At 44.2% G+C, this 21,621-nt stretch overlaps 1 protein-coding gene across 7 annotated transcripts in view; it reads right to left on the reverse strand.

Annotated features, from left to right (window-relative positions):
- LOC104920301 (membrane-associated phosphatidylinositol transfer protein 2) overlaps window positions 1-21,621 on the reverse strand; it is a 40,895-nt gene that overhangs the window by 8,262 nt on the left and 11,012 nt on the right. For 3 of the 7 annotated variants that reach the window (XM_027273683.1, XM_027273697.1, XM_027273685.1), the window contains exons 2-17: window positions 16,595-16,839; window positions 12,279-12,493; window positions 11,440-11,561; window positions 9,613-9,846; window positions 9,201-9,536; window positions 7,569-7,664; window positions 5,298-5,402; window positions 5,146-5,210; window positions 4,863-4,934; window positions 3,010-3,254; window positions 2,597-2,786; window positions 2,372-2,491; window positions 2,059-2,273; window positions 1,757-1,932; window positions 1,457-1,627; window positions 474-626 (exon numbers count right to left, since the gene is read on the reverse strand). In XM_027273683.1, the coding sequence (XP_027129484.1) occupies window positions 474-626; window positions 1,457-1,627; window positions 1,757-1,932; window positions 2,059-2,273; window positions 2,372-2,491; window positions 2,597-2,786; window positions 3,010-3,254; window positions 4,863-4,934; window positions 5,146-5,210; window positions 5,298-5,402; window positions 7,569-7,664; window positions 9,201-9,536; window positions 9,613-9,846; window positions 11,440-11,561; window positions 12,279-12,493; window positions 16,595-16,672 (2,593 nt within the window). In that variant the 5' untranslated portion in view covers window positions 16,673-16,839. The remainder of the gene's footprint in view (window positions 1-473; window positions 627-1,456; window positions 1,628-1,756; window positions 1,933-2,058; window positions 2,274-2,371; window positions 2,492-2,596; window positions 2,787-3,009; window positions 3,255-4,862; window positions 4,935-5,145; window positions 5,211-5,297; window positions 5,403-7,568; window positions 7,665-9,200; window positions 9,537-9,612; window positions 9,847-11,439; window positions 11,562-12,278; window positions 12,494-16,594; window positions 16,840-21,621) is intronic. The other 4 variants (XM_027273691.1, XM_027273701.1, XM_027273700.1 and 1 more) reach the window with 2 other exon arrangements.

Here is a 21,621-nt window from a genome sequence, read left to right on the forward strand (position 1 = left end):
CACAATCTTCACATCAAAACTTCTCTGAGAAAAGTACCGTCCGTCGACATCAATAATTTGATATTATGGAAAGGATGCAGACACAATCAAATTTGGCACAAACAAAGACGCGTGCATCCTCCAAACACTGAACGTGACATGATGGCAACAATGAAATGTGACACCACATGAGACGCTTATTTTCCAAAGTATTTCCATGGCAAGTTATTTTCTATTATTTCTAGGCAGAAATTGGTAAAAGACCAAGAATTGAACCAGGAAATTAACCTGCAGATACAAATTAATTCAAGCAGCATATATCTTTGTCTGGATTGAACATGACTGCAACTCTTGACCCCTGAAACTACAGCGATGGGAATACCCAGAAAGGACACATGGCAGGTATACATCTGAACATTTTGGACGCGACAGACAAAAGGAACACAGTGAATGGGGGTGAGGACAGATGCAGGTGAATGGGAGAGGCTACACACACTCCATAGTGGCGGGTGTGGCTTTGAGGGAGCCCTCCTGCCAGTTTAGCACGGGCACAGGGATGAAGGTCTCACTGATGGTCTCCTGACAGCGAAAGGACAGGGGAGGCCCGCTGTCAAGCAGCAGCTGAGCGTTGCTCTGGACTGTCTCCACTACAGAGGAGGCGAAGGGGGCAGAGGTCAGGAGGGAGGGAGAGGGGGGAGAGGGTTTTGGAGGTAGAGAGCCACGCACGCAGATATGGGGACAGGAGGAGGCCGAGAGAGGAAGAAAGAAAGAAAGACACAAAAACATATGAAGCAAGAACAACTGAACATGAGACAAAAAAAAAGAAGCAGAGTCAAGCCCTTAGTCGAGCCCACTTCTTTTGAATCTCCACTGCTAGTCAGTCATATGCCAACAACACTAATGTTTTGCACTTTCTCAACTCAAAATGTATCTTTAAGTTGTCTTTAAAACTTTATCTGTACCTAAAAAGACAAGTCAAGTCCTTTTTAGGACTCTGAAACAACAAAACTGATTTCTAAAGTCATCTACAGCTTATTCAGTGGTTGAAAGACTGCATTTTAACCCTGAACCCTCACAAGTTACCTCACTCATTTCTGTATTCTCTGTAGGCTAAGGCTCTAAGGGTTACTCCACTATAATGACCAGTCCAAACAGAAACCACCAGCACGACTATGACCACATTCAGATGGAGAAAACTGCTTCACAAAAGATGTTGAAGCACAAACAGTAGAAAAATGTGTCATTTTTCTTTGAGGCGATGTTTACTCTGTGCGTACGTATTTAAGGCGTGTGTTGTCTTGGCCATGCAGCCATGTGAAGCCAGACAGTGCGTTACACAATCTGTAGTGTCAGCTGTTGCTTACCATTTTATTATAGACAATTGTTTTTGTGCCTGTGCTTGTGAATCATCAGTTATTCTATATTCTGTATTAATATAAACAAGGAATTTTATATATCATCGGTGCAGAAGGCTCACCCAGTAGGGCAGAGTTTCCATCTCCCAGGGGAAAGCGTTGGTAACGGGGCACGTTGAAGGGAGGCAGGAGGTGAAATTTCCTCTCCAGCAGAGGCTCCAGGCGGGAAGCTGAGGGATCGGCTGGGTGGAACAGGTTATAGACCTGCTGACAGGCAGGCCGCAGCTGGGCCACTAGGGGGAGAAATCCAACCAAGGACATGAGAAAGATGAAGGGAAGGATCTACGGACCCCTTCCCATAGATGGAATAGTTGCGAAACTTTCTCTAGATATGCTTACAGTGTTTGTCCAAATGAGCTTACCGTCCAGCATAGGAATGACGGTCTTCCTCAGGGCGAGTACCAAGCCCAGCGGAGAGCCAAAGAGGAAAAAGTCGGACACCTCAAAATCAAACTTCCCCAGGGAGCCTCCATCCAACGTGGTGCTGCTACTCAACCTGCGTGAGGCTGCGTCGTTCCGCAAGACACTGGAGTGTAAGCTGAAAGGACGGCACAAAATCAGTTCCTCATGTTGAACTTAAAATACAGAAAATGAGGACTGACTTTTCCTCTTTTTTTTAAAAATCTCCCAGGTAAGGATTTATGTCATCCCACACTTAACACACCTCGACAGGAAGGCCTGGTGTTGTTTTATTGTGTCCACTTCGTAGGTGGAGGAGTCACTTCTCTTGCGCGGCAGTTGTCTCTTGGGGTCGTCACTTGTGCCGGTACGAGGGATGTCGATGTTGCTGCGACTGAGGTGGCGGCTGCCCTCCAGGGTTGGAGAGGCCGACCCGTGCCCACTGTTGACAATGATGCCAGGAGATAAGAGGTCCTGGTCCTGCGGGGGGGTTGATTTGGGAAAATCTGTTATGAAAACTACACATAAAACATATTTTTGACATATTTATTCATTACTCTGAATGTTATGTCTCTTACCTGTACACTGACAACACTGCCTCTGCGACTGCTGTTCTGGCTTTCATTAACTGTCTGATTGCTACTGCACAGTGCATCAAATCCCAAGATTCCTCCCACGCAGTCCCCGATGAGGCATACCTAAGGAAGAACAAGACAACAGTCAGACAAAAAGTTAATTGAACAAATAATCCTTCGGATTCAGGAGAACAATAACACAAACAGACTGACAGGACAGTAACCCACCTGGCCAGAGAAGGCTGCACCGTCCAGAGACTTCATGAAGTCTGCGTACACCTGGTTGGCTCTGACGATGACGGTGGCCATGGCCTCCTGATACTGTGGAGCAGAGGTAGCCAGGAGAGGGAGGGCTGCCAAGGGGATGTGGTCTTGGCTGCTAGACAGACAACCCTCATCATAGCTGTATGGGCTCAAGCTGCGCATAAGAGGCAAATGATCCAAATTAGGTTATGAATGTGATTTAAAGATCAAGACAGTCCACAGTGTGAAGAAATAAACACAGGAAGAGGGAGCAGTGGTCATGAGCTATATCTGGACTGCTTCCATCAAAAGCAAGAGTCAATGAACAGAAACCTTAAGTCATTACCCTCGATGCTTGCAGCATGCAGAGAAATGTGTGTGCATGTTTGTCTTCTTACTTGGACACCAGGGAGAAGGCCTCGGCACAGATGGCAGGGCAAGGTACCAAGCGGATGGCGATGCGTCCCAGCGCAGCGGGATAGTGAACACGCATGACTGTATCAAAAGCCGTGCTGATCGTGTTGACGTCGGCCTGCTTGCTGTTCTGGTCCCCTCCGCCTGTATCCAGGATGTTCCCTCCGTGCAGAACCAAGATCAGGACATGGATCTTGGAAGGCTGCAGACACTGCTGAGAGGAGCTCTCCTGAGAACAGAAACAGAAAGGTGATGGATGGGATGATGAGGAACAGCTCCCGGTGAAAGTTTAAATAAATTATGTTTTTACAGATGAAAACATCCTTTTTATCCGCATGACAATCAGCATGCTTACTGAGTGGGAAAAATCACATAGAAACAACATGTATGAAAGCCCTGAGAGGCAAGTGAGAAAAAAAATCTAATATTTATCTAAACTGTTTTCTCGCCAGTGTCTTAAGAACAAGTGAAAAGAGGTTTTTGTTGTTGTTTGTAGGTGGGGAAAAAGTTATGCAAGGTTAACATCTCTAACGTTCTTCTTTTTGCATCTATGAAGACATGAAAATGAAAAAAAGTTGTTTTTTTTGTGATTTTGTTTAGGATCGTTGTGTGTTTGTTTTAATATTAATTTTAGCCATGTTTCATCTTTTTTCTTCCAGGGGAGTTTTAGCCAAGTGAAGTTAACACCAAGTGCCAAAAACTTCCTTGAATTCCCTGAATGGCCACTCGAGGCTGGCTGCAGAGCGAGTCAGTCTCCAAAAGGCCCGATATTAAAATGTCCAACTTCACAGCAGAAATAAACATGTTCACAGCCTGGTACAAAAAACAGTTTTGGTCTCTGACTGACAGGTGGGTGCCGTTACAGATGTCTTGTTTGAGCACCCAGGCGTCATTCAACCTGCTTCAGATCCACAGATGATCCACGTCTTTGATCAGTTTTAGATTTGCCGGGAGGTGGAAAAAGCAGGATGTTGACATGGTGGCGGCCAGAGCCACCACAATCCGAGCTTCACAGTGGCTCTTTAGAAACGGATGGGTGACATCACGGATACGACGTCCATTCCTAACACTGTCAGTGGTTTTAGCACATTTCCAGCCAAAATAAAGACATGAAGGTAATGTCATATAACTTGCTCACATTCAATATACTATGTACTTTGTGTTAGTCCTATTAAGAACAGGGGATAGTGATGCACTATAACGGCAAACACTGGGACATAACAAAACTTCCATTTTCACCTGAGTTCACAGATGAACAAACCTTTTTTTTCACCTGTTCTTAACTCAAAACAATTTAGATTTTTTTTTTCTCACTCGCCTCTCTGGGCTTCCGTAATAATTTTTTTTCACTATTGTGCATTAAATTATTTGTGTTTTGTGAGTCATATTAGCGTCCATCTCTTCAAACATGGACCACACAACAAAATGTTTGTACAAACGTCTTTTCACAACCAGAGAGGGAGCGGAGAACCATGAAGGGAAACAGAACAGCCAACCTACACTCCACCTGGACAACTGTTCAACTTACAGCAAACGACAACGTTTCCTGAGGACAAGTCACATTAAATTGAACAACATGATGCGTGTTTTTTTTTTTTAAACAAGTCTGATACAAAACATTGCAATACATGTACACTCAACACCACAGCTGCAAGTACACAGGAGTTGAACAGAGGGTGAGGTTGAGGTGTACACATGGATCTGGGTTTGAGCAACGGCGGGGAAAAAACGGCAGAGGCAGTATGTACTAGGTTTGTTCAGGGGGATTGGGGGGGGGGGGGGGTCTCTGTGGAGCTTCTGTAGCCCACAGTGCACTCGGGCCAAAATGTTTACTTACTGACGGGTGCCTTGTTACCGTGATGGTGGGAATGGGAGAGCTATCGGCTTGGCCGCTAACAGAACCACCCATCTGAACACAAGAGGACAGAGAAGCTCAGGGACAAGCATCCCTTCTGTAAAACCTGATGCAGAAGTTTATTAAAATGAAATCAAGTTTAACAGAAACTTTTTGGGTCCTGATGGGCACGGTTCTTCAGGAATATTCACATCACACATGGTTCTGCATCAGAGAAGGTTGGTTAACGTTTAGTAGTCGTGCAATCACGGTCAGACACACTTACCTCATCTAGTCTTTCCTCACTGGTTGCTCTTTCATAATCCACTGTCATTTCCTTGAACAGTTCCCCTGCAAGCACAAACACACACACACATATTTTTAACATCAAGTACTGAGGCAGTGTGATGGTCAAAGACGAAATACTCATCATCATACCAGGAGTTTCCTCTGTGTCTGCAGCTTCAATCTTGTCCATGAGGTCGTTGGAGTTCCACTTGGCGATTTCCTTCGGGAGGACCTCCTCGCCGTCTGAGAGATCCTCTGCAGAGGCCACACAAGATAGATCATGATTAACTATGGCATATGTGCCGTTTAGGGTTTACAAATTCCAGTATAACCAATTCATGGAGAACAACAGCATCAGCATCGAACAGTTGACCAATGTAAACACACTTTGTCAAGCTTTCCCAAAAGACATTGTAAAAGAACTAAGTAGACCATCAAATGTTATGATGGGTATTTTCATGTCTTAAGTATAACCTTTCTGTTCATCTGTTCACATGACATTTTGCTCAAATGGAAAGTTTATGCTGGAGGACAAGAAGGGGTTTTACCACATTAGATGTTCAGAAAATAAAAACAAAATGTTTCTATAAACATATTGATGGACAGTGTTATCATCCACTGACATTAATCTGGAGGTTCAGGATCTAAAAGAGAATATCCCGTTTTATCCCATAATTTCTCTCCTGGGACATTTTTGTTCCACTGCCAGTATCTTCATTTCTGAGAAACAAGCAGCCACCTCCTGTTCACTTCAGCTTGTGTTACCAAGCTGAAAATCTGATCTGAAATTGATGAATTTGATGTTTACTTCCACAGTAGTTACACTGCAAATAAATAACACATCATTTTATTTCACAGCAAATTGCTTTGAAAGTAAATACTGGGTTACAGTCAGTTTCAGAAACACCAGACTGAGATTATTTAAATATTCATTGATCATATAAATTTCTAAAGAGATAATGTGTCCAGTGCACTGTTCAATATCAAGTGACTTTCTCCTTAATTGCTTCTGAGGTCATTTTCTGTGTTGCTTCAGTTTCTTTCATTCAAAAACAACCCAGTATTAAACTGCAAAGAAATTAAGGTGTGTAGGTAGAAATGTATCTTTCAAATTCAAGTTGATACACTTTCTATTCCAGCTTAATTTGCAAGTTTTTTTGGAGTTAGATAACATAAATGTGTAATTGTGGCATATATAAGATGTTTTATTGTGTATTTTGTAGAATAGGTACTGCAATGCTAGTTTTTTTATTAGTTATATAAGTGTTTCATTCGTAGAATAATTAATGGGCCATGGAGACACACAGAAAGTGAGTTATCCTCCTTAAGCTTTCCTTTATTTATCTGCACCAAATATGTACATATATATATATTTCCCTGACACCCAGGAAAGGAGAAAATGGTTCAAAATAAACTTGGACAAGCATCACAAGTGTTTGTAATAGACGATAACTGCAAAAGCACCATGAGCGCAAACAAACTTTAAAGATAGAAATCTAATATCAGAAGCAGTCTGAGCCAAGTCAGTCGGTTTCCAAATTTAATTCGTGTACCAGCGTCATGTGATTCACCCAAGCACATGTTTATCAACACCGTATATCAAGTTCATTTTGAAACACCAACCTCATTTATTTACCATAATTATATCACTGCTCATTTCATAAGGTCGTCTCTGTGGTATTAGAACGTCTATAAATCATAAATATACTGATATGGGCACGACTGTCACTGAGACAGGAGGACATTTATGACAGTGCAGTCACAAGTTTAATCAGCTCATTTAATAAAATGTAATGTGCTTTCACTTCAGGCACCAAACATGAACAGGAACATGAATACTGCAGCACACAATAAATGATCAGACGTCAACACGATTCAGACTAATGATTCCCTGTTACTCAAAATAACATGAGCGAGATTTATTAAACCTGAAACAGGTGGAGACTAATGAGTGGAGCTAAATCAGTATCAATATAATAAATGACAGCATGATTTTATTCTTGTTTCATCGTCATGACAAAATGTTCGGAAACAATTTCACCACACAAACACTGATGAATTATTTAAGGTGGAGGTGAGGAGGGAAGGGGGGGGGGGCATTTATTGCTTGGATTGTGTGTGTAAACAGTGATGTGGCAACTGATGGGGCTGATGGGGAGAGACGATTGTGATTTCTGAACTGGACGTCAGGGTCAGACACCCGGCTCGTGTCCTCGGCCAAACTCATCCAGCAGAGCGAGAGAGAGAGACAACGTGGGTGTCGTACCACACCCACCTATTGCAACTGCAGCCCCAAAGCATGCTGGGTATCTGGGAAGCTTAAGAACTGATCTGTAGTTAAAGAGACGCATGCAGAGTCAGGGGAGAAGGGAGCAAGCAGGTTATTGCCAAATTAAACAATCGATCAAAAACTGTGGTTACCATGAGCGTCGAAGAATTCCTCATCCGAGCTGTCGTCTGAGTCTCGCGCTATGCTCTGCATCCTCCACTCGGAGATGCTGTGACGTGACGGACTCACTGAAAGACCGTACATGAACAAAAAATTCATTGTTATTTTGGGACATGTGTTTCACCCTCTCTCTTTCCTTTTTGCAACACACGCACACACGCTCACACACACTATGACAAAGAAATATTGCACAATCTCCCCCCAGCCCACACACACACAGTGTTATATAAACATGCAACAGTCTCTGTGGTGCATTACTTCATCACAGATGGATCGCTTGGTGGTCAGGGTGGTGTGTGAAAAAGTGAGGCCCGATGTAACACAGAGAAGCTTCGAGCGCACCGACTACCAAACGCCAGAGGAAAATGGCGATACTAAAAGCAGGGACTTGTCTATCACGTCTCTTCAGTCTATGCCTCATATATCATTAGTGCAGAGGAAGAGCGAGGGAGGGTGTCGCTCCAACGCTCTGAAGGGCAGGCTGGTGAGAGGGGGGCACAGCTGTAGCTGTCAGCGCACAGAAGGAAACAGCAGTGGCGGAGGGGAGGGTCACTGCGAAGAGCGTCAGCCTCCTCTGGTCTGTGATGTCAGCACTGCTGCTAAAAATAGCCCCAGAGAGAGCCACAGGGGGGCGGGAAGGGGGGAGTTACAGGGGGGCGAAACGAGGCCCAATGGATGAGAGTTAGGGTCGGTCCAGGTGGTAGATACAGTGCTTTGAGATAGGGGTGACACTGGAGATGGGTGTGTGTGGTCATGTGGTCTGTGATGTCAAAGCTAGAGCTAAAAATAACCCAGGTGAGATCAACAGAGTTGTATGGGTGAGGCGAGGTGAGGTGGATGCTGCAGCAAATGTGGAGGCGCGAGTATAAATAGTCAGGTGGAGTAAAAGCTGTAATTAACATCAGGTGCTGGATGCAGAGTCTGCATACTGCAAAAAAAAAGAAGGTTCCCCCAAGTGACTTTAATAACACCAGTTCAACAACTTTAGCTCAGTGGTTTAGTGCTAGAGCAACTTTCAGCATGTAGTCTTTTAATATAGCAATTAAAGTGCTTCATGTGGAGCTACAGAGGTGACACGGGGCTGTGAATTTGGCCATATTTTGGAAAAATATTTTGAAACACACCGAGTATTACAGATGGACTGCACAGTGAGTTATGATACCGGCAGTTTCTATAGATGTTCTGATACTTTTTTTACACCTTCACAGCTGCAGATCTTTATTTAAAATAATTCTGTTTCAAGTTTGTAGAGGGAGGATGACCACTATATACATAAAAATCATACAAACAGAGCTACTTTGGCTTTGCTCTAGCTTGACTTTGTTAATTTCTTTACCTACTAGCCTCCAGCTCAAATATCACAACTGGCTGTGTTTACTTAAAAAGTTTGACTTTGCTCAGTCTGCCTCACAAGGTCCTTTTCACCTTAAAGGTCGAGGTGCACTGAGTTTGAAGGCACGATGATGTGTAAATATAGACGCGATAATGTGCGAAGGAAGGAGTTCACCTCAGGACAGCGCAAAGAGTATGGGGAATTGTATAGGGGAGAGCCATGTAAATACATAACGGATGTGATAAACAGGCGAGCACTGTGCGCTCCTCACCTCCTCTCTTGGATGAGCGGGAGGATCGGGATGAAGTGGACCACTGCTTGGTGAGTACACCACGTGGCTGGAGAGTCTCTACTCCCGAGCTGACGACCACCTCCTCAGCTTCAATGGAGCTGATCGCCTCTTTGACCTCCTGGTCTTTGTCCGGAGACGGGGCGCCTCCGTTGGCCTCTGTGGCCTCCTCTGGTTGACTGAATTGGCCCATCTTTGTGGCCAGGGCCAGCTGGGTTTCCAGTTCCAGCTGCCGAATGTCCTCCATGGTCAGACCATACCACTCATCCTGCCAGCACCAGGCCTGCCGGTGGGCACGCACCATCACCTTTCTCAGTCCTACAGGGAAACAGCAGAAAATATTACACACCTGTATCCAAAAATCTGACTGTAAGGTCCGTGACTGCATACTCACCAACATCATGGATGAAGCGTTCGATCTTAGACTGCATGCCCCAGTAACGAAACTCCACCTTGCAGAGCTTGTAGGCACACATGATGGGGGTCTTCCCTGGGTTATTGTTGTACTCCTCTATCCAGTCATCTCGCAGAGGACCCCTCTGGGTCTTGACTGACTTGTAGAGCCGTGTGTCCTCCTCTGCTTTGTACTCATGAGTGGGGATGGGATCTGTCACTATGTCAATTGGGTCTGCCAAAGACAGGAGACAGATATTTTGAACAGATTGCATGAATAATAATATAACAGATTCTGTATGTTTAATATCGCATCATGGTGCAGAACTTTTCTGGCTGGAAATTCTTTTAATAACTAAATTTCAGGCTGACGAAACGCATACATGAATAAGCCATTGATTAAAATTATTACAATCAGAGTTGTAACTAGGTCACTGCATGCCCTCAAACCATTCATTTCTGAGCAGCTTCATATTCAATACGCATGCGACCAGGCAACAGAAAAAAAACATATGCAGTACTACTGAATGTGTGAGACAGGAGAGGAGAGCTATCCAGACACCATCAGAATAAACTTAATCAACACAGAAAGATTAGTTAAGATCTCAAATATAGTTAGCCATTACAGTGTTTGTAACTATATTCTGTATTTTGATTTATTCTCTGTGAGAAAAGTGACTACAGTTTACAGCTTGTCTTATCCTGCAGCTGTGAACACAGACATGTCATTAGATACCGGGATTGAGGTTTGCAGGGAGGCACATTTGATGACCAACTCTAATATTTGGAGGAGTTTAGATGGAAAGTTTTAATTGGATACTTCAGGACGCTATAAATAACAGCAAGACAAGGGTTGGAGAAAATGTTGACCACAAAATGGAAACAACACTCATTTCTTCTGGTCGTGTCCAAAGTTGAGTAATTTTTTTGGCAGGATGTATTAGACGCCCTCAGAGCAGTATTTCACTAAGATATCACAAATGACCCCGAAGGTCCTTGGTTCAATCCCGGAAGGTTTTGAGAGCCAAAATCGATTTCTATCACAATGAGATGGTTGAAACTTGAACCACCAACATATAATAATATCTGGCTTAAAAAGTATGGGAACTGTATGAGATGGAACAAATTACATATGCAATAAGGCTACAAAGACCCACATTTATGAGGTGGAGTCCTGCAATGAGTCTGTTAATGCAATAAGGGAGTATTTGTTTATACTTATTTATTTATTGTTTTTTATGTAAGCGGCTATATATTGATTTAGATATGAAAGCAGCTAGAAATTTTGTGAAGTGAAATGTCAAACTGTAAAACTGTACTGTATGTATATATGTAAGGATGAAAATAAAATATGAGTTGAGAACTGTTACTTTAATCATTTTATTGGACTTTCTTCTTGAGGTTGTTATAAGGAGAAGTTTCTGTGAGAAGTTTTTGTGGATAAGCTTCGATGTTAGGATGAGAGATGCGGGACAGATTCTGGAGGACTTCCCAGTAATAACTGAACTTCTTGTCATGCCTGAGGGAGGATCTGTTGATCTGTTTCCGTGTGAAACTTTATTTCAGTCTTGGTCAGACTCTGAACCACCTTGTGTGAGCGAGGACCTCTGACCCTTCAGCTGAAAGAGTGGTATTGTTCTTAAATATTACAGCTGTGTACTCATATTGCCTTCTTAAACTCATTTTATTCTACCAAAGCCAAATGCAATATTGGATTCACTAAATGCTGTACTGCAAGAGTTAAAGCAGCCTGATACACATCAATTAATATCTTAATATAAAGTTTATGTTGTCCTCGTGGTTCAGGATTGATACCAAATTGTCTCACCGATAGTCCTTTGTCTCTTCTCTGCTGCAGACATGTTGAAGACATCTGCTTGGTTGCCTGTGTCGGGTTTGTAGTAGGTCTCAATGTCAATGGAGAACTTCTCAACAAAAGGACAGGTGTATCTGAAGGACAGGAAGAGACAAAATGAAAAAAAAAAACACAGAACCAAGAGTGCGTTATGAATTCAAACACATAAGTTCATTAAGAGACTTGCTTTTAAACTGAATGGCTCAAGATCAGAACTATTTTATCAAGAGAGAAGAGACCCTCCCGATGCTGAGAACAGAAGACATGTGAGCCATTCCCATCTGTTGCATCTGAGGCGTCTGCAGCAAAGCTGTCACTGGTTGAATAGATGTGTCAACAGGCACTTGCAGTCTATCAATATCCTGACAGTTTAGTCAAGGGCACATCTCTTTTCAGCACCTCCACGTCTCTGTTTGTCAGGCACCACACAGACAAACATACTGACACCCTGAGAATGAGGGGCCATCAACATCTAACAGCCTGGGAGTGCTGCTGGCCACACGCCGATCTGATGGTCTGCTCTCTAATATTCTGACAACTTGCTCAGAGGTCTTTATTTTCTTTTGGATTTGACTGTGGGACAGCAATCCAGAGCATCATCACACTCGCCAGTCATGGCGTTTTATACACTGAATACAAGCTGCGTTTGTAATCTTTAAATGTGTGCACGCCTACAAGCTGCAGCATTTAGACACTTATGCACACCTCTATTATTAAAATAACAAATTTATAGTTTGGTGCAGCTTTGGCAGAGTTTAATGCACTGCTCTGAAGGAGTGTGGAGGTGGCCTTCCTGCAGTACAAAACCTCACCTGGTGCGGGTGTAAGGGTAGGCGTTCCAGGACTCTTCTTCAACCCTCAGTGCTGCTTTGGGCAAGATGGAGCGAAACCAGCTGGGAATGTGCATGCCAATGTGGTAGACCTTGTGGGTGTACTGGCCCGTCCCACCTGGTCCATCTGTGTAGGGCTTATTCTCTAGGATCTCCACCCCGCTACCTTCGCCGCAGCTCTCTTCTCTGCTCTTTTTCTGAAATCAGAATAATGAAAACGGAGTGTTACATTTAAAACATCACACGTCTAAATCGGATGTTTAAGGAAGGAACTGAAACAAACAAATGCTTTTTGCAGATAAGAATCTGAAGGGTTTAGTCAGGTGTTATCAGTCAGTGGACTGAAACAGAAGACGAGCACATGGGGCACCAGAATGAATAGCTTCCTGAAAGCTTTGGCAGCTCTGAATTGCAAATCTGGAAGCCCCAAAACCAGCTCACGTAGCCACACCTTTCCCATATTTACATTCCAGGTGCACAGAGGAAGTCAGGCTGGGGTGGAGCCTGCAGATGCAGTTGAGCAGACTGACAGCTAGGTGACTCAGAGCTTCAAAGACAAGAATGTGTGGCACAGCAGTTCTCATGAAGTCAGTTAAACAGGAAACCTAAATAGCAGAGCATAGTCCAAGTGCTGACGATATTAGGAACACAGGGTGCAAAGAGCAAGAACCATAAATGACAGAGACTGCTGATGTATCATCTTATCTATCTCCCTCGTCAGCCTTTGTCCAGTATTTCCACATCAACATACGTTAAACGCTGTATTTAGTGCAGCGCTGGGATAATGGAGAGACAGATTTCTCCAGTCAGTCCGGCGGGGAGAGGCGATGCCAAACAGGCAGTGAATCAGTTGAGTAGGGAGGAGGAAGCCGTGATGTGTCCAGTGCTCCGGACCTCATTACCTTTGACAGGTCATTCATTAGCCACCCGCTCTGCTCTCAACAGCCCAGACACACCTCCAAAGACACAGCACAGACGCCACAGCACCGTCAAACTGAATGTACACACAACCGGTACACAAGACGCTTGATGTAAATGTGAAGTTTACAGTGTACCGTACACATACAAACACTATAAATGTATGTAGCTACAAGTCATGTAAGGGAAAAGTTCACCGCAAAAGACAATAAAATGTCTTTTTCCACTTGCCGGTTTGTTTGTTTTTAATTAGACTGACGAGAAAAAGGTTATTGTGAGCACTCCTAACATTGTATTTGGAAAGATAAATCGCTGAACTGTCCCTTTAATTAGACCGCCGACAGGTGAGAGCAGCTTGCCAAACGCAGTGTCACTTTTTTTTCCATTTCTCCTCCCCGGAGCGACGGATGATTCTTTCCAGTTCACCGGGGAAAAAGATTAAGAAACGCTGGCCAGGGATCAGCAAAAAGGGGAAGTGAGGGAGTAGGTTACATGCTTGAAATTAACACTGCACGTCATGTTAGATTCCTAATGAAAACAGCAGAGTGTGCTTTGCTCATTTGCATACAGATGTAAACTGAACCTGTGGGGGGAGCAGAGATGAAAAACTTCTGAAAGTGTGTCGACTGTTTTCACAGGGGAGGGAGGGGGTTTGTCATCTGCACTGTTACTACTGTAAAACCCTTTTTGGCTCAGCACACAAAGTCCTGCCCTAAAACCTTTTGCCACATAACACACTCTATGTTTCTCTCTCGCAGAGCTTTCTTTAAACAGCCGTCAAACCCTTACAAAATAAAAGCTAACACCATCAAAGCCTACTGGATGTGTTTAGTTTCGACTGCCCTGACAGGATGGGAGCCACATCCTGGTTTTTTTCTCCCCCCTCTTGCCACAAAGTTAGGGAGGTGCGTTTCCTGTCTGAGCTGCCGCTTTTCACTTAGCTACACGGATACAGTTGCTTAGTCAGAGCGTGATGGATGTGTGCGAATGAATGAGACACAGTGAGATCCTCTCATATTTTAATTTCTCACACTTTCTCGCCTTTTGCTTCGTACGTTGCTGCAAATCCCTCTGCGGTGGTAATGAATTTACGATTAGCTATCGAGTGAGTAGGTGTCGTTGTAAGGGCAAAGGAGAGGAAGTGAGAGGAGGGGTGGGGTGGGGCATTGGCTGCTGAGGTGCAGACATGGCCAGGCTGTCCTAAGGCCCTGACTTCATCTATGTGGCTTACACAAGGGATGAATCGCAGGAAGGCAGGCAGGCCTACATGCTGCTGTTGCCCTGGTAACATACAGCGATGAAGCGAGGGTATCCACAGACACCAGCTTTTTTCTTTTTTCCTTCCACCCTCTCTCTCTTATTTCTTCCCCTCCCTCCCTCCGCCGCCTCTCTTTTTATCCTCCATTTCCTCTTTTCATTCATTCCTTCTCTCTCGAACAAAACCTGACCACCGGCATGCTGCTGATTTCATGGTTGCCATGGTGACATAAGCCTCACAGCAACGACGCTGTGCAAAGAGGGTGAGGTCAGGGGAAAAGGTAACTATGGGTCAGCGAGGTAAGAATCCATCTTCCAGCTGATTTGTTTACATGCTCGAGAATGCAATGCACTAAACCACCGTGTAAACCTGATTATGCGTGTGTAATATCTTTGCACAAATAATACAGGCCGTGCAGTGAATCTGTAGTTAAGTTCTTCACAATCTAATTATTAATTCTCCACAATAAACTGCTACAAAACAGCAAAGGTGCCAAAGAACTTGTGTGTAAAAGTGTGGAGCAGAGACTAGTTTGTGCTGTCTTCAAATGCCTGCTTGCTTTGGGGCATGTCTGTTGAGTCATGCTCCCAAAAGCATCTACAGCTCGGCTGGATTACCTGTCTGTTCAGTACACCGGGGAGAGGAAATGAAGAAGAGCAACAGAATAACCAACAACTGAAAAGTCCGACCGATGTACTCGTCAAGGACTTGTGTTGTAATCGGTTAATATTGTTAGCCTGTTTGCAGGCTGAACAAAGAAAGGCCTTTACAGTTCTACATCATTATATCAACTAATGTTCCACAAATCTGTCAGAAACAACTTCAGACAAACTGTTTTCATAGTACATAATAGGTGAGGCCCTCTTTGGCAGTGCAAGCAAACAAAGCTGTAGCTTGTGTTGTATCGTACCAGTAGGTGGATATTAGTTTTAGACAACTTTGTCAACAAAGACTCTCATTCATTTTGGTGTAAGATTAAGCTGTGTAAGCTTGAAGTTGTGCTGGGGTCTCCTTATTCAAGGCCAATGGAGCCGTTTTTCTATTTATGCTTCTTGACTTGCTTTTATCTTCATTTATACATTTCTTGTGCTATAGTTAGGGACCAATATACCAAGGCAAAGATCTACTGAAGTTCACATTTGATCACATAACTCAAATAGGTGGGAGTATGAGCTATTTAAACTTAGGTAAATACACTTTTAAATTTACCAGACTTGACACACACACTCTTACGATTCTTGTTTCCTGATGAAAGTACTTCTTCAGTGATGTTGCCACCACAAGCAAGACAGCTAAATACCTCGACCTGATCAAACAGGCCCGTCACGTCAGCCTGCTCTTCAACAAACGTAAGAAAAAGATTCCTGTGATTCAAGTTACGTAACAACGTGGCTTAAATCCCAACACAGCTATGGAATGTTCAGTCAGCACATGCCTCAAACGGTGAAAAAACATGTGAAAAGAAAAAAAACCCACCACAACTTGTCCAAACAAAGGTAAATAAATAATTGAGGATATTGTTTTTTACCCTAGTCTGACTCATTGTGATTACTCTCCATGCCTCTTCTGTGTACAGATGCTCACGGTGCACCTGGCAGTGCCACTGGATTAAATAAATCCCCCTTCATGCACACATGCCATATGAATAGAAAATATGTTGCCACACTGGATAACTAAAGCTGCATAAATCAGCCTTTCCTGCTTGGAGCTGTAAACCCTAAAACTCTTATGCAGACCCTCAGTCTCCAGCTCAGGGTCTGGTTAGACAAATGAAACTGTCTGACACAGAAAAAGCAGTACGTCCATCTCCATCGCACTGAGTTTGCGACGAGAGCAAGGTGCCCCCACCCTCCTCCTGAATAAAAACATGCAGCCTGTGACGGGTGGAAACAGCCAGCTTCAGAGAGTTTAAACTGGATAATCTATCAGCACACAAGCTCTCTTTGTTCAGTCACTCCACCGGCGTCACACATCGTGTGACCAATCATTTCATAATTGGGCACACTGTGATCGTACACTTGAAAAGTCTTCCGTGTTGATGTATCTCCTCTCCGGCTGCACATTTTCGTGTCCCCTGGCTTCTGCATCACTTTGCTGTGGATGTGGTGCGAGGTGACCTCACCTGGATCATGTAGAGCTGGGCGATGCGGTACTCCTCCACACTCATGGGCATGGGGATGCGGTACTCCTTGATAAGCATGGTGAATCTTGGAGGTGGGGGGAAAGGGGGATCGGGGAGAAGATTGACAAGGGAAAGGGAGAAGGGAGGGACAGAGGGAAGGGAGGGGAAGAGGGGACAGGAGAGGCTCGGGGGGCTCCTATTTGTGACTTGTCAAATCACCAGCTTGAAGTCCACATTGATGGTTCCTGTGGGGAGAGAAGCAAATAAAAACATGAGGTATGTAAGCTGTGAACATATTTGAAGACAGATACCTTCAAGCATCCAAACAGTAGCGTTTGTTATGGTGAAAACATGCTGCAACACAAACTGATTGTGGCTCTCCAAACAGGTCTTCACCTACATCCATCCCTCAAAAGCAGAAACCAGCACAGAAAAAAGCACGCAGACTAATTCAGAAGCTGCAAGATTCCTTTATAGATAAGCGAGGACAAAGACTCTCGAGGCTCACACGCTGATGAAGAGTCGGACTTTCAGGACGTATACGCCTCACTGTAGACACAGTGCGTCTGGTCCAAGCCTGAGCACTACAGAGGAGCATCAGCGTTGTGCCTCAAGCCAGCGTCTCAGATCCAAGTAAGGAACTTTCCAGGCTAAACCTCTCTTCTTATACGCAGGCCACAGCTCAGTGTTTGTGTGTTTGTGTGTGTGAGGGGGGTGGGGGTGTCTACAGAGAGCACCCATGCCTTGCCAGTGGTCCCAACAGCCACCCAAGTCTCTCCCAACACTTCAGCGGCATCACATGGGGGGGCTCACTCAGCATAAGAGGGATTACGGTTGAGTGGGGAGCATTATGTAACACTGTAAAGAGCCCCCTGTGCTCCGTGATCGAGGTTTCATAAATAGCAGCCTCAGAATTGCACAAAGCATTGTTTTGAAAACCACTGGGCAGATAGGGGTAGGTGTGGGCTATACATAACCAACGTGTGGGTGGCGTGACTTGCAGAAATCTGCTTTTGACCGCAAAGCCAAGCGAGTAAAAAAAAACAAGATCCTCACTGTACAGTGTTTCAGATAAGGTGACACATTAACTGAAGAGGATAAGGAAAGGGGAGATATCAACTATTCTGTCAGAATGAGCGATGACACATTAACTGAATATTTGTAAAGATAAACTGGTAACTTTAGTCCTTGGAGTAGAAAACAATTAACACTCTGATAACCTGAATCCTAGGAAATCCTCGAAAAAGAGCTACACACATGTTAATCAGCAGCCAAGATTTAAAAAGTCTAGTTAACGACGGGTTGGTTCAGTCTGTATTCAGATACAGCTGGTCTGCATGTGTTACGAAAGACAACAACGCCACATTTTGCCATTCAAATGTGACAACACAGCATTGCATAACCCGGATATTCACTCTTTTCTGACCCAAGGCAGTGACTGTCCCTCAGTCTGGCACCCGGCCATTCTGTGTAATCACACTAATATTCTCAACGCGTCACACATCCACTGAACAAAGGCCAGCTTTGGTGAGGCTCCCGGTTGCTCCAAGGGCTCCGGTCAACCACCTATTAAGCGCTCACCTCCCACAACTCCCGACTGAAGACACATTCCTCTAATAAGCTCACTGAAGTACCGCAAGGACAAAGATGCACCTTGTCTTACTTCTCAACCTGAGGCAGGTGCTTACTAAAACATTGGGAGGTGTTCTGGTTAGAACAAGGAAACATTGTCTTCTATACATTTTTCATATAACATCTTTGCTCTACACAGAAGAACAAGGCATTGACAAAATCGGAGCAGAACACGACGTATTGCTGAAAATAACTGCACTCTTGGGAAAGGGCTTGCATAAAACTAGGCTAGCCTGGAGAGGCCCGGAGAAAAGCCTGCGGCTCAGGAGCCCGAGAGGCCTCTACATGTTAGTGCCAGGCTTTAGAGGAGAAGGTCATCTTTGTTGACAGTGTTGATGATAAGCAGCGCGTTTCAAAAATGTGGCAACAGTTTCAATGCTCGGTGGCAACAACTGATGCTGCAACAAACTTCTGAGCGTTTCGGAGAATTTCCTCTTTGTCAATCAAAATCCGGCCGGCTGCTATCATTTTGCAACCGTGACACGAAAGAAGTGTGATCAGGTGTGTAAAGATATAGAGGAGGAGACAGGCAGCATAACAGAGGGACTCCGTACAGTCATGGCATTGCTCCGTCCAGCGGGATGTATTCAGAGCCCTGGGTGACGACGTGCTATCAGGATTTGTAGTGTTGCTGATGCATGTGAATTATGTGCCGGATTGCCAAGCAGGATTATGACAATTTTACTGTCTGATAAAGCTGCAACTAATTATTATCTTTACTATGAATTAATCTGTTCATTTTCATTCTGTCTAATCAATTTTTCTCCCCAGAAGCCATGATGATGTTTTCAAATTGCTTGTTTAGCTCGGTCTAAAAACAGCACAGAGGAACTGAATTTACAATCAGTGGAAAAAGCAGCAAATCATCAGCATATTTTAGAAGCCAGTACGAGCACATGTTTTCTTTTAATAATGACCTGATCAAATATTTATTTTAATTTCTGCACGCACACACAGAGAGACAGTATGTGTCTCTCCTTTTCTGGCTCATGGAAGCAACACCATAGACGGACACACCCAAACTCGGTTTATTAAGTAGGGGCAATTTGGGACATAGGTGCTTAATTATGATACAGCACACACATATTCGTGCTTTGTGGCTGTGGCTTAGATTTAGTATGCAATATCCTCTCCTTAAATTATACACTACGGATTAATGATGCCTTCTGAATTGCCTGATTTCAAGAGTGTCTGACTGCTCCACAAATATAACGTCTCCTACAGCAGTATTGCGGACACAGACGAACCTGTGCCTCTCTTTCTCTTATGACTGATGCAGATGCTGTGCACAGCATAGGACCCGTAATGCACGATCCACCAGCAGCCTCGAGAGAGTACTGGCACCATGCTTGACCCAGAAAAAAGCACTCTCATACACACAGCTTAAAAATAGCCCGGTCACAATAATCCTAGCATACGCAAGCAGAGCCCTTGACGTTGTTCGTTCAAAGAATATGCCCATTCCCTTCTAAAAATACAGTCTCTGCCCCCCTCTAGGCAGTGACGCAACAGCAGCACACGCCACTGCACAGCGCTCATCACAAGGCAGCCTCCGACGTTCCTGCTCCTGTATCGACAAAACTGAAGCCGGCGATAGATTTGAGTAGGACTGTGTTTTTTGTGCCTCTGCACACCGTTGCTTTCTTAACCTGAATGTGTGGCCAGCTGAGGAAAGACCCCGAGGTGTGTAACGCTGCAACTACTTCACCTGTGACCGTCTCAGAAGTGATGAATCAACAGTACCAAGCAATCCTCCAGGCAAATCGTGTTAGTCACCTTTCAAACTATTTAAAACAGCAGCTTAACGTTCTTCAGGCGGACAGGTCTGAGCAAACTTTACCAGATAAGATGATGCTTGAGCCATAAGGCCTGTAAACACAGCTACATCTGTGTAGCATAAACAAACAGGAGCTCAAATATGTGCACATCTGCTCACCTCTTAACAGGGATAAGGGTTTGATCTAAACAGATGAAACCTGCTTACTCCACAAAGCAAAGACTGGATTATCCTTCACAGACCAGAGGCTCTCGTTTCCACCTAAACGTTGAATCTACCTCACGCTCTGAAATCAATTTTCCCTGCAACCCCAGGCTGTCCTGTACCACAATGATGAAAAGTGGCATTACTACCTCTGTCTGAAGGTGTGACATACAGTGCTACAAGTACAGAAGACAGGTTGGCCACGGGACACAGAGCAACAGCTGGGCCTCCCTGTTGACACAAAGCAGAGTACTGCGAGGGAGGTGTTGACTCACAGGAGGCTTTCCTCCCCCCCAGAGGCCACAATGGCGGTGCTCCTTTAAATTTAGCCCCTTTTCAGAGAGAGGAGGGGAGGGGCGGCAGGGGTTCCCTTATGACTGACCCCGGGGCAAGACCCCTTTAAAACACAAGCGGAAAATGTTAGCCCCTGGACTGCTTAAAATACCATAGATCAGTTTCACATAGTGTTGCCTTGACATTGCAGAGACAACTTCAGCTATGACAACCGCTGCAAACACAGCCCCGGTCTGTGACGAGAACCCTTGATTGAGTTTATGGGCTTATCCACCAATCCTAGTTAAAATGTCAAAAGGCTTAAGACAATGCTGTTCACGCTGGGCTGCAGCCAGAACGAGGGACTTTACCATCCACCTGCAATAACTCAAGAGGCCATGAAGCATATTTCAGACAAGCTTACTGTACAAAGACTCCGTCCCATGGAGTGTCTATTAAGGGCAAAAGATAAAGCATCATTAATCAGGGGTATAAGTGAGATAAATATAAATATGTGGCACAGATTACTGAATACACAATTGATTTACACCCAACAAAACCAGCTCCCTTTAGAGCTTCATGAAGAATGGAGCATGCAGACAGACTACTTTCATTGCCATCTATAAATCTGTCTGTATTAAGTTGTTAAATGGGAACTTGGAAAGCTTTAATTTTTATCCATACCACATGAGAACATGCATTTTACCCCTAATACAAGGTTGTTTTTTCTAAGCCTTCTAAATGCTCCACTAGACAGTGACGACAATAGTATAAGGTGTATTTTGGGTGGAGACTATTTGATAGAAGACCAGGTTTTGTTTTGTTTGACTCAGCGATGCATCAAAGAGGCGAGCAAACATTTATCTTTTCTCCGTATTAAAAAGAAAGTGGTCAGGATGGTTTCATGTGCTATCCCTACACAATGCACAGAACTGAAGAGCAAAAGCTGGGAAAACATTTTGAGCGATCCATCATCTCTGCACGACAAGACTCATTGTGAGCCGAGGCTGAGCTAACAAGATCATAACAAAGCTTATGATAGTGTAAAATGCAGATGAGAATATCCTGGGGCGTCATCTTGTGCCACATATTGTAAATACAGTAAACTCCCTTTAAACAAGGACATCTCTCCTTCTGTCCG

Source organism: Larimichthys crocea, chromosome III (assembly GCF_000972845.2).
Source record: "Larimichthys crocea isolate SSNF chromosome III, L_crocea_2.0, whole genome shotgun sequence".
Lineage (NCBI taxonomy): Eukaryota > Metazoa > Chordata > Actinopteri > Sciaenidae > Larimichthys > Larimichthys crocea.